At 44.3% G+C, this 14,920-nt stretch overlaps 1 protein-coding gene across 2 annotated transcripts in view; it reads left to right on the forward strand.

Moving 5' to 3' along the window:
* TSPEAR (thrombospondin type laminin G domain and EAR repeats) overlaps positions 1–14,920 on the forward strand; it is a 40,020-nt gene that overhangs the window by 987 nt on the left and 24,113 nt on the right. The window contains exons 2-3 of one of the 2 annotated variants that reach the window (XM_033150098.1): positions 11,377–11,597; positions 12,772–13,010. In XM_033150098.1, the coding sequence (XP_033005989.1) occupies positions 11,377–11,597; positions 12,772–13,010 (460 nt within the window). Of the gene's footprint in view, positions 1–11,376; positions 11,598–12,769; positions 13,011–14,920 lie in introns of both variants that reach the window. The other variant, XM_033150099.1, reaches the window with a different exon arrangement.

Raw genomic sequence — 14,920 nt, forward strand, 5'->3', positions numbered from 1 at the left:
GTTCTGTCATGTTATCTAGTTGTGAGTGAAAGTAAGTTATGCTGATGAGCCTTTTGAGAACAATGTTTTTTCCCCCTCTCTTGCACTTGTTCTTCGAGAAATCTCAGTTGATTAAAGCAAAAGTGCCACACTGCACGATTCTGTGCGTGTTTGATCAGAGGTCCTACTGTGGTTGGTGGGGTTTTCTCCCTAGTCTATGTGTTTGGGATGGTAGCCGTAGTAAATTTACTAAAATATCATTTGATGGAAACTTTCACGGCATTCAGGAAGGAGAAGATTTTGACACCCACCCCCCCAAGACCCCTCTTCCAGTTAGTCATGTATTCAAAGATGCGTTCTTGGAAGTAGCAAATTCTTGGGGCTGAAGTAGCAAATTCTTGGGGCTGTTGCCATATTTCAAAAAGTAAAAACACCCTGAAAGTTTTTGACCTTTTAAAAGGAAAAGTTGTTGAGCTATTTTTAGACAAACTCTGACGTTTTTGAGCTTTTTTTTACAGTTTTTTAAATACAAATTGTCTTCAGTTTCAGCACTTTGAGCTCTACAGTTATTGGAATCACAGCCATGGAGACATATATGCTGGGTCTGCTGAAATAACTTTTAGAAGCACTTTTTTAATACAGGAAACCCATGCACAATTGTTGCCCCTAATGAAGGCACTTGTCGAAATGTTTAGTTGCACTAATAAACTCTCCTGGCACCTGTTTGAAGCTCACCTTATTTTCTGGCATATTTGGTGCTGTTATATATATATATATATATATATATATATATATATATATATATAATCCCTTCCACTTTTCTTTCTTTTTCTATTTCAGTCTCACATATTAACATATTTTTGCGTGGTAAGTGCTGCTCCACGTTACAACACTGCTGCATTGAGGACACATCTGTCTAGCTATTGACATGCAACCCACATCACAAATGACCATGCAAGGTACCTATGCCAACAAGCTGTGGTTTTTGGTGCTTCCAAGTATGGGCAAAGTCAAGAGCAAAATAAACCCCACATGTGCAATAATTGCACATTACTATCTTCATCTAAGGTTCACATTCATTCCTAAAATGCATTCCATCCGCATAGGAATTTTGTTTTACATCTAACAAAACAGCTCTAGCTTTGAGACTCGGTTCAAATGTTCATGCTGTGTTGGAGCTACTGATCCTTGTTTAAAGCACCAGAGAAATTGCTTCTCTCTTTGCAAGTGTCTACACGAAATATAGAAAATGAATGAGTTTGCCAGCTTGGAATGGGTGCTTGAGCTGATGACTAGTTACATACGGTACATTGCCTTCGTTTGCTTCTACTAAACAGTTATTTTGGGGTGGGTGGAGAGAATCTACCCCATAGTTAACTCACTAGGTGTTCAGCATTTGCCAGTGTGATTTTAACTGCATAGATATTAAACCATTTCTATTTTGATTTGTTGTTAACAACATTTAATATGCTGCTTGTTTGCAAATAGAACTTCTCGGCGCTTTACAAATGGCAGGGCTGACGCAAATCATAAACCTGACAGAAAGAATAAAAGCAAGTATAAACACAAAATGCTAAATTCCCCTTGGAATCACAAGAATTAAATCTAAAATATTCATATAACATGATAGTTTATGTGCCCATGGGCTCACCTGTAAGTGTAATTACATCTAGGCATGCCTGGTCAACATTTTTTTTTTTTTTTTATGCCTTCTCTTGGCAAGCGGGAATATTGTAACAGGCAGCGGTGTGCTTTCTGGATTGTCCCAAGGCACATTGCAGTGAATGAGCTCAATAGGGTAGTCCTGGAAATGTCCATTTGCAAGTCCAAATCTATTCTGACACATTTTCTTTTCTGCACACCATTTGAATTTTGGTGAGTTCAGCATTTCCCTGCACATATTTGAGGGTGTCCAGTGTTTGGAACTGGCCCGTAAGACACATAGCAAGGAACCAATTAAATACACTTAAAAAAAAAAATATCTGCACATATTTCCCCCCCTCACCAATACAAAATCAAAGCAGTTTCAGTCATTAGTAATTTGTCTTGCTTTGAACCTGAGAATAAATACTCAATTCCAGTAAGAAAAAGGACTAGCGTCAATATCAGCAGGGTCATTACAAGAACAAAATCCTCCCGAGTATAGAACATTTCTGAATTACCCCTCCATGGAAACAGGAGAGCGAGATGTTCAGTTGAACAGACTGCATAAGTTCTTCAAAGTTCTTTATAGTTACATATTGCTAAGTGCTTTTAGTCTTTGAAACTAAGAGTAGGTTTTTAACCAGTGAGTGATGGGTGATGGGTGATTGTTTCTATTCCACTTGTGTTTCTTTTCCATTTATATCAGCAGTGGGAAACATGTGGCCCTCCAGATGTTGTTGGAGTCCCTACTCCTAGTCTAGCAACATCTGGAGGGTTCCTCACCCCTGATTTAGACCCATCTCATCAGCTGCATATGTTAAGTTTGGTGGTATGCAACTGACCAAACAAAAGGAATAGCGAATCTCTCTCTCTCTCTCTCTCTCTCTCTCTCTCTCTCTCTCTCTCTGTGTGTGTGTGTGTGTGTGTGTGTGTGTAAGAGACAGAGAGAGAAGTGTAAACTGAGCATACGTTACTTAAACTATTCTTCCATATGCGTCTTAAATAATCAAGATTCTTTGATTCCTGAGGTTAGTAATCTAGGATAATGAACTGATTTCTGGACAGCACAGCAATACACAATTTTATGTCTACCTCTGTGGGTGCTTTCAGAAAGGGATTTAATGTTGTGGTGGTGGTGTTGCAAATGGCTGGTTGAGAACAGGTTTGGTTTTCCTCACCAAGGGTAAATGGGGGGGAGGGGAATACAGACTAGTTTATTAATTTCGATGTTGTGTGGATGCTTCAAAACTCTTGTGTGTGTGTGTGTGTGTGTGAGGAACACCAATCCCAGAAGAAACACCTGGCTTGCTCCTGATATCTCTCCACATAGTTGGGTTCTTCTTCTGGGGCCGCTGAGCAATCTCTAGGAATGCAAGTTTGATTTCAGCCCATTTCCTATGTTTTCTTTCTTTATTTTAAATTACTGAAACAATTGCACAGTTACACTCTTCTGGAAGTGACATTGCCGGTGCCTTTCCCACTGTTTTTTTTTTTTTTAAAAAAAAAAGCCATATTGCCTTATGTCAACTATTGGAAGTTATTTAAAATGTAGTCAAGGGAAATAATGGGGGAATCCCCACTCCATGGTAAATTTTACCTTCAGGAGGTTTTTTTTTAATCTGTGTTTATTCTTACAGTGCGCTGAAGCGGGGAAATCCCCTCTCCATCCTGAGCTTAATGTTCGGTGTTGTAATACTGTACTGCATGACATTAATTTCCATATGTTATCCTTTCAGATGAAGGATTTGTGTATTACATGGGGTATTTCAAATATCTAGAATTGCGGTAAGATCATGATCTTCTATGGTTCTGTTACATAATCTAGACAAAATACAACAACAGCCCCCTCTTAGACTACTTATATTGAATTTATCGGTGGCAGAAAATGTTGTATTTGTGGGCAGTGGAAACAGCTTTCTGCACCATCTGCTAAATATTAACTCATTAAAATAACAGGGACTATGGAGATGGACAAATTAATGGATTGTATCTGAAGAAGAAACAATATTCGGTCTTAAGTTTTTTATTTGAAAAAGGAGGAAAAGGCACATGCTAGGCGGAGACTTCTTTTGTGTGTGAGTTTTTTTAAAAAATCTGTTTCAATCAGTCTTTACCAAGGAAAAATAATTTTAACCCTTTGATGGTGGTTCTGGTGCACATTTCAGTGCAAATTGCACGTATTAGGTGTACCGACACCTTGACTGAGCAGTGGCTCAAGGCAACCAACTAGTACAGATATTTATTATTTATTTATTTATTTATTAAATTTGTGAAGGAATTTCAGTGCAATCTAACTGCACGACCAAGTCCTTTGATTCTTTTCTTAGGATCTGTTTACACAGTAGCTGTTAACCAGTCTGGTGCTACAGCACACAGCTGGGAGCATGGGAAATGCCAGCGGCACAGGAAAGCACATCTCTCATGGGCCGTGCCAGTTCTCAAAGTGGAATGTTGGCTGTCGAGATTTTGCAGGAGCAGCGTGGGCTGTAAAGCAAATTCCATTTGCCTGCATGAATGCATCACATCTTCAGCATGAAGATGGATCCAGAAGCATGCAGGACATGAAAGAATGGACAAGTGGTGGGGGGACGTTCCCAAAGAACTCGGCCCCAGAGAAATATAAAAAGCAAGACAACAATTTGCATAAGAGTGTATAAAAGCAATAGAAAGAGTTGTAGTCAACTAAGTCCTACTCTGAGCCACTGAAATAAATGAACCTACATTAGTTGTGGCCATGAACTTGAATGGGTCTACTCCGAGTAGGAATAGTATTGGACGTTACGCACATACAGCATTGTACTATTTCAATTGTTCCATCTGCATAAGCATTGCAACCCGCCCGATGAAACACCCCCTAGTGCCCCCTGTGCTGCTCTTTTGGTTCTGTCAACCCCCTTGAGCCAATTTTTTGGGGGGTGAAGGGGGAGGGGATGGGGGAAAGCCCTGTTGCACAAGTAACAATTAGTATCAATTGCATATGCATTTCAGCTGTAGACTGAAACATCTAAGGCAGTATTTGACTAAACTGTTCAGCTAGCGCGAGTTTTCAGTTCACAGTGAAAGTTCCCTGTGCAAACGCTAAATGTGTTCTAGTGGTGCCCCCAACTCTCCAGAACAAATTATGGGGTGCAAGCAGGGAGGAGAGAGGGTGGGAAGTTCCATTCTGCAGCTAAAATTCCTTGAACCTGGGCAGTTCTTTCCTTCTAGAAAAAAGGTGTCAGTACTGCGTACCCTTGAGTGTCCCCAGGAAAAAAGCACTGCACTTGGGGAACTCAAGAAGGCTGATCTAGAAAGTCCTCAGACGCAGCCTTTGTTTTGAGACAGGAATTCTTAAAATGAGACATGATGGGCATGCAGAGGCCCTGATCCACACCCCTTTCTAGAGTTCACCCATATAGGTCTCTGAGTTTCAGTTTAAAATAATTAACTGGAACATATTCAACAGGAGAACTCAGCCAACTAGCCTCAAGTCTGAGAGCTGAGCTGAATTCCTGCTACAGGAATGGAGAACGGCCTCCATCTCCTAGGGCCTGGCACACATCTGCCATCTGACGAACAACCAGACTGATGGATAACTGGCAAAGTTGAACGTATTGCATGTACTGACAATATCAAAGGCTGATTCTCTCCAGTGTGTTTCAGAGACATGAGGAACCACTCCCAGGACACCTGGCAGGTGCTTCCATCACAATCTTTTAGAGCTGCCAGATCAAACCCACTGAACTGATGGTTGCACGTGGCTGATATTAAGATGTCATGTAGTTTTTAGAACACTCGTATATTATGCAGCCTGGTGCTTCTTTTTTTGAGTGTTTTTCACACGGAAAATATGAAGGGCATATTCCTCACTCCCAACCCCAGTTGTATAACTTCAAGTGAACATGTTAATATGAATGTTTGCTGTGGAGATTTTGCAGGGATAGCATTACGTTTGCAAGATGAAAAACTGACGTTTAAATTATATGCAGCATAAATATCTCAAGGAGGCTGTTGTGCTTGTGAGGAAAAACGAAGCGAAGGTTCTGGGAGACTTTGTGCATCCAAAGTGCTATGCCAGTTGGTTATTTTAGAAGCCAGTGCTGCAGTCAGGCTGGGTTCCCGCCCTGCTCCCTGCTTTCTTCTCTTTAGGGGCCCAGAGTGGAGCTCCGTCACTTTGCCAGCCAAGGGAGATTTAGGCTCCTGTGTAACTTAAGAGCTTTTGAAAAGGCTGCCCCAGGCATTCCCTTGATCTCTCAGATGATGTGGCCCTCCTCGAGTCTGTTAAAAGTGAAAGAAGGATCGAGTCAGAGTCTTCGCAACATAATTTGCCTCCCTTCTCTCAAGTATCCGCAGCTGCTGTTCTGTAATCGTTAATAAGATTCTGCATAATCCCTCGCTGCACTTTAATCATTAACAGCGTCTGTATAATGTGGGAGGTGAACTGAAAATAACTGCTTTGGCTTTCATTTTACGTCATTTTGAGACCGAGGTGCTCCACCATCTCTGAGGAATCTGTCTGCAAGCCACAGACAGCTGAGCTGCTCAAAGTGCCTGTGGTAACCTACCACAGTCAGTCTTCCCATTGAGAAAAAAAGCACAGAGCAGCTTTGTCTATTTGAGGAGGAGCATCACACCTAGGGATCTAGGAGAAGGAATCTGATTTTTTTTTTAATGGGTAGTTCATTTACATCAGGGGGTGTCAACATTTTTGGACTCCCATGGGCCAGCGATGGAGTGTGCTTTCAGGGGCGTAGCAAGCTTCTTCACCACCCGGGGCGGCGTGCCCAGAGGCACCCCCTGGGGGCGGGGCGCCGTGACGTGTGCGCCGTGACGTCACGACGCACGCGTCACGACGGGCTGGGCAGAGCCGCAGTGTGGAGGCAAGGGGCGGGCCAGAGAGGGAGGGGTGTCACCCCTCCTCGCTGGCCCGCCCCTCACCTCCCTGCCGAGCAGAGCGCTGAAAAAAGCCCTTTTTAAAGGGCTTTTTTCAGCGTTCGGCTGGGCACTGTGCAGAGCGAGGGGCAGGCCAGAGAGGGAGGGGTCACCCCAAGTGTCACCCCTCAGGGTGGTACCCAGGGCAAACCGCCCCCACCCCCTCGCTCTGCCCCTGTGTGCTTTAATGGCGCCCAGGGCGGGCGTACACACATGCCGGGAGAGCTGGGCAAAAGGAGCCCACTGCATGCCAGCCCATCCCTGAGCCTCTTTGCAAGGCTGGAATGATCCCAGCCTCATGAAGTGGCACAAAGCTGGCTTTGTGCCCCACCCCCATGCCATGGACACATTTACAAACTAGAGAAACTGTTGTGGGCATCTTGCATGCAAGACATGCACCCTCCCCCACATGCAAACAGGGTTCCTGCAGACACCCCTTTTTCACATCCATGATCCTTTGTGCTCATGATGCTATTAGGTGCTCAAACATGATCCCACTTTCAACAGGGTTTGCATCTGCAAAAGTTTGGGAGCAGTCGCACTGCTTCATTTCCAGTCAGTGCGTATCCCATAACTTCCTGCTTCCTGTTTATTTTTGTCCCAGTTTTGTTGCTCTGTAGCCTCCCTGGGCAGCAGTCATGTGGTAGCATTGAGGAATTGTCACAGAACAAATGAAAGCAGAATAAATCTGCCACTAATATAGCACCTGTGTGGAGGGACACTCACTCTCCCCTCTCCTGTAACCCCAGTCATTAGGCTTGGGGGGGGGGGTGGAAATAAGAAGCCAAACCTATTTTAGATGTTATATATGCATGCGTGGAGGTGCAGAAGTTTGTTGTATATGTCCTACCTCCATGCATCCATCTGAAGACACATCAGAATGTGTAGGGTCTTTCAGATCTCAAAACAAATATATAGATGTGCACATGCCTCTCACCATTCTTGCATTCATAAAACATCTGCAAGGGGGTAAACTTGAGGGGTAGGGAAAAGCCCAGTAGCTCTGATGTGACTAACAGCATGCTGACTGATACAGGAAATCAAAACAAAATTAATGACAGCATCCAGCCAAATCTGGTGAATCAGTTGCAGGCACAGGATAATTTACTTTGCCAGTCTTTAGGTGCGATAGATGTATGCAAGGTTTTTGAGTTGCGCAACTCTTCAAGGTAGCTTATTCTACCTAGATCAAGAGAAAAGCTGGCTGCCTATGCATTGTGGCTGCCCAAATGGACTCATTAGCTATTAATCCCAAACGAGGAAGGTTAGAACTGCAACCCAAGGCTGTATGCATTTGCCATACATTTAAAGCACATAACTTCCCCCAAATAATTGATGGAACTGTTGTTGGTTAACAACAGGTGCTGGAAATGGTACCTCTGTGAGGGGTAAACTGCAGTTCCCATAATTTTGTGGGGGGTGTCATGTGTTTTAAATGCATGGTGTGTATGGATGGGGCCTCACTTACCTACTTCTGACTATTAATGACAGAATTGCAAAATGGCTATCACTTCAGTACAATTATCAGGCAATATTATTGCAGTGGCTCAAGACCACCATTTCCTTTGGCTCCTTAGGCAAAGAAATTGGGTCCTTGAGGACTTCCGGTTGGACACCATTCTGGTCAGTCGGGAGAAACCTCGGCTGCGAGGTTTCTCCATCGCTGTGGGGGAAGGGGGAGTCGCAACTGCACTGCGACCCCCCAGTAAAACTCCAGGAAGGACGTCCTGGAGACGTGGGATCCAGCGGGTATCCAGCACGCCTCCCCTGCTCTCTGGTAAGCCCTACTAAGGGCTGCAGAGAGCGAGCGGGGTAGAAGGTGCGGGTGCTGTGGATCAAGCACTACCCCCGCAAAACCCTCTTTCAATAACAAAAAGGAAGATACAGTGTTAAGGCTAATATAAAAGGATTGCTTCAAAAACAAGAAGATGTGAAAGATGAAATGGACAAGGGAAATTACATTTTGCAAAAGAGAAGAAAAGGGGGGCAACCAGTTTGGTTTGCACCCTGCAAGGAGAAGGATGCTCGGATGATCATCTTGCAAAATTTAAGATGAAAACAGAAGACTCCAAGATTGGACTCTAGGGCTCAGGCTTTAGTGAGGGTTGGAGTGGGTTAAAAAGGATATGCATTTCCCCCCCTCATTTGTCTCATTATATGGTTAAGATGGACGGATCTGGATGCTAGTGTAATGGGGATGTGTTAAAAATTAATAGCCAAAAATTTCGAGGCCGGAAGAGGGAAGGGTATAGAAAAAAGGAAAATTTAGGTGTAAAAAAATTAGATTAAGGGAAAATTTGATAAGGATTTTAGGAAGTTTTAGTAGTATTTAAGAGCCGAGGATGTGTATAAAATATTAGGAGATAAACTAGGTTTTATATACAGGTGGGTAGCCGTGTTGGTCTGCCATAGTCAAAACAAAATCGAAAATTCTTTCTAGTAGCACCTTAGAGACCAACTGAGTTTGTTCCTGGTATGAGCTTTCGTGTGCATGCACACTTCTTCAGATACACGAAGAAGTTTTATATGTTTTAGGTTTTTAGGTTTTATATGTTTTTGTTTAAATAGGCAATGGGAAAATTTGTGGAGATAGGTAAAAATTGTTTGGATTATGAAATTGGAAAACTGGTAAAGAAGTTAGATAATGAATTCAACAGGGGGGGATCTGAGGAAGTCATTAACATGAAATGGAGGAAAGAAGAATGTTTGGCCTAAGGAAATGGGCCAAACCTATGCAAGGATTAGATGTATGTTAAGTTTGTTTAATAGATGGCCCCTGTGAGAGAGGGGTTAGGATAAGCGCTCCCCCCAGTAGGAGGGGGGGAGTTTGGAAATAATTTAACTGTTATGTAATGTGCTTAAAATTGTAAAAATTAATTTTAAAAATGGGGGGGGTAGAGAAATTGGGTCCTCCATTAAAGAGGGCACGTGTTGCAGTGCAACCTGGCCACCTGACTCAGTGTTGTGGGTGGGTAATCTTGGAACAGTCACAACCCCTGATAGGTGGGTCCTGTGTTGTTTGGGTGCAATCTGACCAATGGTGTGCCTCAAAAAAGGAGCAATGTGGGACCTATATAACCCATGTGAGGCTTACGAGCTTCCTCTTTGGGGCGATTGCATCCCACCCACCTCCCCCTATATTTAGGGCTTGCGCTTGACCTTGCTATGCCATCGTGTGTCGCCTGCTTTTGGGGCAGGGGCACGGTAGGAATGTTCCCCACTTGGCTGATTGGCTGGTGCCATTTGGGTTTCGCCTGCCGCGTAGCAAATCGTCGCAACTTGTAAGGTTGCGGATAGGCTCTGGTTCAGGTGATAGGCATGGCACATGACGTGGCCACGCCTATGCAATGAAGGGTATTCCGGTAAAGGAATCCAAGGACTCACTGGTTTGGCGAACCCCAAGTCCAGGGGACATCAGGGCGGCTGTTTGGTGCTCCCTCCATCAGCTGTCCCTGGTGTTCATCCTTTGGCTGTCCTATGAACGTGGCTTTGGGACAGCGCTGCCTGCATGGGTGCAGAGAGATAGTCGAACCAGAACCTATGCAGCCACTCAATTGATTGACTCCTGTGTGAATTTATTTGGGGAAAGGTAAAAGGTCTAAACACGCAATACCAGCTAATTTAAAATGTGGGCTTCTTTTTTTTCCTTTTTAAGGAAAGAAATTATATAGGTGCTGCATAAGCATGTGGAGCCTCCAGGTAAGGTTTAATCCCTTCCTATTTGCCCCCAACCCCCAGCACAATATTTGGGAAGACATCAAACGGTGGGTGTTTTCCCTGCTGCTAAATGGACTTAATTTGGTGTTGCTGGTGTTTGTTTGAAACACCGCAGACAATCTTCACGCGGCTCAGCTGGTCCTGCAAGGCTGGACCAGATGTTTTCTGTCATAGCAGCTTATCCTCTTTTCTTTTTCACTCAGTCCATGTGATTCCCTAGGGCCACACATGTGTCTTGCTTTCTTCTGTGAATAATTTGAATTACTTGGAAACTGCATATCTTTTTGTGGAGACGTATGTAGATTTGAATAAGTTTGTTGTGTAACAAAGATAGCTAGGCCTGAGGGACCTCATATCCATATCTATCTAGTAATGCTGCAGTTGTCAGATTCTGGGCTCCTCAAATCACTTGTTTGTAGAACAATCATCCTGATTTGACTGCAAAAAAACTCACTTGGAGATTAGACTGTGCCTGGTCTTTATTAAATAGCTCAGGACTGCAGTGCCTCAAGGACTGCCTCTCCACATATAAATTCATCCTATGTTCATCATCCGAAGCCTTTCTTTGTGTGCCTCCTCCAGTGGCTCTCAGTTTATGGAATGCTCTCCCCAGGAAGGTTCGCCTAGCGCCTTCATTATATATATTTAGGCACCAGGTGAAAATGTTCCTCTTCAACCAGATCTTTGGCTGATTTATATTTTACCGCCTTTTAAATGTGTTTGTGGGAGGGTGAGGCTATTGCTTTATTATTTTGGTTTTAGCTGTTTATTTGTGTTTTCATCTTGCATTTCTATCTTGTGGACTGCCCTGAGATGGAATAAGTGTTTAGTTTCAAAAACTAAAAGACACTTGCTTGGAATAAGGGATATCTGGCAACCATAGGACTTGATGGTCCACTTTCAGTTCTGTGTCAATGTCCTTATCTCTGTTAGGTTAAAAAAAACCAGAGGGATTAAAAAGAAATATTCTGCATGCAGCCAGCTAATCAGTTCTTCCCATTATTTTGATAAATCCGGAAGCTGTTTTCCTGGCATAAGTGCCTGGCCTTTGAGGAACAGCCTTTGTAGCCCTTTTCTGTGTTTCTCCAGTTTTAGTAATGCATTTTGGTGCTGTCTCTGGTGTAGATCTGCGTCCTTTGGACATTCTCTCCGAAGTGCTTCCCGTGAATGGGGTGAAGAGTGGGATACGGATGATCCAGATCCAAGGAGCACGTGGCTTCCAGTTCTCCGCAATGCGCCCTCGCTTTCTCAGTTTTCCAGCATCACGGATTTTCATATACTGTGACATCTTCCCAGAGGAATTCTCCATTGTGGTCACCCTAAAAGCTTTCCCCATGCAGTCCAGAGTAAGCATGTGGTAGGGGTTGTTGTTGTTTTTTTTTTTTACACTAGAGCAGAATGCTTAATGAATACTGTAATCAATTTGGCAAACTTCACAATATCACGTGATTTAAATAGTTTATTCCATATAAACTGTGAGTGGAACAGTTGTCAGCATATTTACTTGGATGGAAATGTACTCGGATGCCTGATAGAATCACTATGCATAATTTATACTGTAGGTGATGAAATAAAACTGTCACAGGTGACAAGAGATAATCTTTAATTGGTCATGATGTACTTTATGAATTAAATCCTTTAAAAAAGAACTTGGAAAAACATCCTGGTGTTTGCTTTCTTTCTGGATTTTGATAGCGCAGGAAACAAAAGGAAACTGGAGCTTTATTCTGTCTTTATTTGGAAGTTAGGTTGTGTACACATTCCCTGTTCACTCTGCATCCAGTGTGTTCCCACCACAGGTTTGGGAATCAGTGTACACACAATATTTGCCTCTATCCTGTCATTTCTTATGAAATACAGTGGTACCTTAGTCCTCAAACTCAATCCATTCTGGAAGTCTGTTTGACTTCCAAAATGTTCAAAATTGATTGGCTGGAACACTTACTTCCGGGTTTGTGGCATTCAGGAGCTGATTTGTTCATCAACTAAGCCGTTCGGGAACCAAGGTTCCACTGTACTGTGTTTTGAGGTGTTTCCCGCCATATCAGCTTCAATCTGAAATTAGAAAGAGAACCCCCTAGATGAGTTTTAAGGTGGTGTACACATTGAACTGTGGGAATTGTAGTTCTCTGAGGTGAATAGGGTCGCCCTAACAACTCTCAGCACTCTTGACAAACCACACTTCCCAGGATTCTTTGGAAGGAAGCCATGACAGTTAAAAGTGGTATGATACTGCTTTAAATGTATTGTGAAGATGGGGGCAGAGTGCTCAAAAAATTAATTTAGTGATTTGTATGCTGGTAGAAGAAAATAATGTATTTCAGGCTGACAAGCTCAACTCCCCTCCCCCCAAAGAAAATGAGTTTTGGAGGACATTTATTCTGTGAACCTTATTGTTCCTCCGATGCTTAGGATTAAAGGTTTGCTTTTCTTTTTACAAAATATTTTGACAGGTCAGGTTGGTAAATAGCAGGAGCAGGGGGAAGCTTTCCGACTAACATCCTTTAACTGTCCTTTCAGAGAAACGAGTACATCTTTACGGTTTTGGAGGAAAACAGTGACACTCTGCTGCTTGGACTCCGATATTCGAGGAATAAAATTCACTTCATCTTCTGGAGCAGAGAGCTTTCCAATGGCTGGCAGACACGGGTCACCTTCCGGGACATATTTTTGGCAGACAATCAGTGGCACACACTGGTACTGGCAGTAACTAAAGGCTCCTTCTCTCTCACTGTGGACTGCAGCATCCCCACAGATGTGTACGTGAAGCACGTACAATTCAGGGGTAATTTTGCCGCCGTCACCATCCCTGGGTTGGGGCTGCATGGAAAATTGCACTGCCCAGAACTGGGAAATCTGAAGGCTTTGTGCAAAATGTGGGAGCTCTTTTCATCAGGTCCTGGCCAAAATCTGCCTCTGGTTTTCTACAGACACACATACACCTCCATCCGCCTTCCAGACAAACAAGAGGCATGATCACTGGAGGGAGTGACCTGTGGGAGGGTGTGTGAGAATGTAAGAAAAGCCTGCTGGATCAGGCCAGTGGCCCATTTAGTCCAGCATCCTGTTCTCACAATGGCCAACCAGATATATGTGGCAACTTAGGCAACTGGTATTCAGGGGCATATGAAGGGAGGGGCGGAGAGGGCGGCCTGCCCCGGGTTCCACTCTGGGAGGGGTGACAAGATGGCCCCTGCCTCCCCCCAGCTGTAGAGTGGCCGAGGGCACGCGTTCGCGCAGCATCCATACGAACGCCGTGCAAGCAGTAGCCCATATGGACACCATGCAAGTGGTAGCCTGTATGGACCCCATGCAAGCAGTAGCCCATATGGACACTGCAAGCGGTAGCCCGTACGGAGTGCACATGTGTGGCATTCCATATGGACTGCGCATGTGTGGCATTCTGAACGGAGTGCACATGCGCGGGATGCCACACATGCACAGTCTGTATGGGCTGCACTGCCCTTGGTGCCGGAGAGGGTTCCTTCGCCACTGCTGGTGTTCAGAAGCACTACTGCCTCTGTGGAGGCAGAGCACGGCCATTATGGCTAGTAGCCACTGATAGCCGTATCCTGCATGTGTCCTGGGGAGGGGCTGGCAGAGAACCCAAGGGGCTAACGGGCAGCATTTGGTCCTCCACCCGCTGCCTAATGGTGCTCTATACTCCAGTCTGGCCTCCAGACTATGAAAGTGTGATTGTAGATAGGGTGGGTAACCAAATAGGTCAACAAGATGCAGTGTTGGGAGCAATTAGCCTGTCATAGCCGCCTGGAAGGATTGAAGGCACAAATGGATTGCAGAAACAGCAGATAAACTGTGACCCTATTTTGCACAACTTTATAAACAAAAATATAGTACAGGCGACTCCCCATTTACATGTGCTCAATAGGTTCATGACTCTGCATACACGCAGGCTTTTCCAATGGTCTTTCAAATATATGCAGTTTCACTTAAATGCGAGGTGCCTTTGAACAAAACCCCTGTGTAAATTGGGAGTTGCCTGTAAATGGTTTACTCCCTGACTCCCGGAGGAGCATAACCGTCTGAGCCAGACACCATGTATTGTCCATGATTGATAAGCTAAGAACAAATCTTTGTGTCTCATCATGGCTTCTTTGAAGTGAAACAAACCACAGCTCCTGATTTGGACATAATGCCAAGCTAGGGGGCCATGGTTTGCTGTTCCTACTCATACTAGGGAAGGTGGTGAAGCAGGAACTTCCTGTGTCTTCATGGTAAACCTTACTGCAAGGGTGGGGGGCATTTTCCAGCTTGCATTCCCTTCTAGGCAACATTTGGGGAGTGTGTGTGTCACAATCCAGGGGTGGGCGGAGCAATGAATATGCATTTTATAGTAAGCTAGTTTCTGTACACAAATACCTCTCTATCCTACATCCAGGGAAGCAAGAGGCAACAGCAGAGAGTTCAAGGACTCATTCCAGCCAGGCAAAAGCACTAAGGGAATTTGTGAAGCAAGGTCATTAGAAGGTGTGGCTGGGAAGGATTCTGACCTGGGGAGAGTCTCAGGGGCCAGAGAGAAAGGCTTGAGGGGGCACAATAGGCCCTTGGACTTCAGGTTCCCCAACCCTTGATGCGTGAATGCAAAGTTTTTTAGGCAGGGCAGAGCCCAGACGAAAGGTGCAAGTCTGTTTACCTCTGCTGTTACCAG

The sequence above is a fragment of the Lacerta agilis genome, chromosome 5 (genome assembly GCF_009819535.1).
Source record: "Lacerta agilis isolate rLacAgi1 chromosome 5, rLacAgi1.pri, whole genome shotgun sequence".
NCBI classification, from domain to species: domain Eukaryota; kingdom Metazoa; phylum Chordata; class Lepidosauria; order Squamata; family Lacertidae; genus Lacerta; species Lacerta agilis.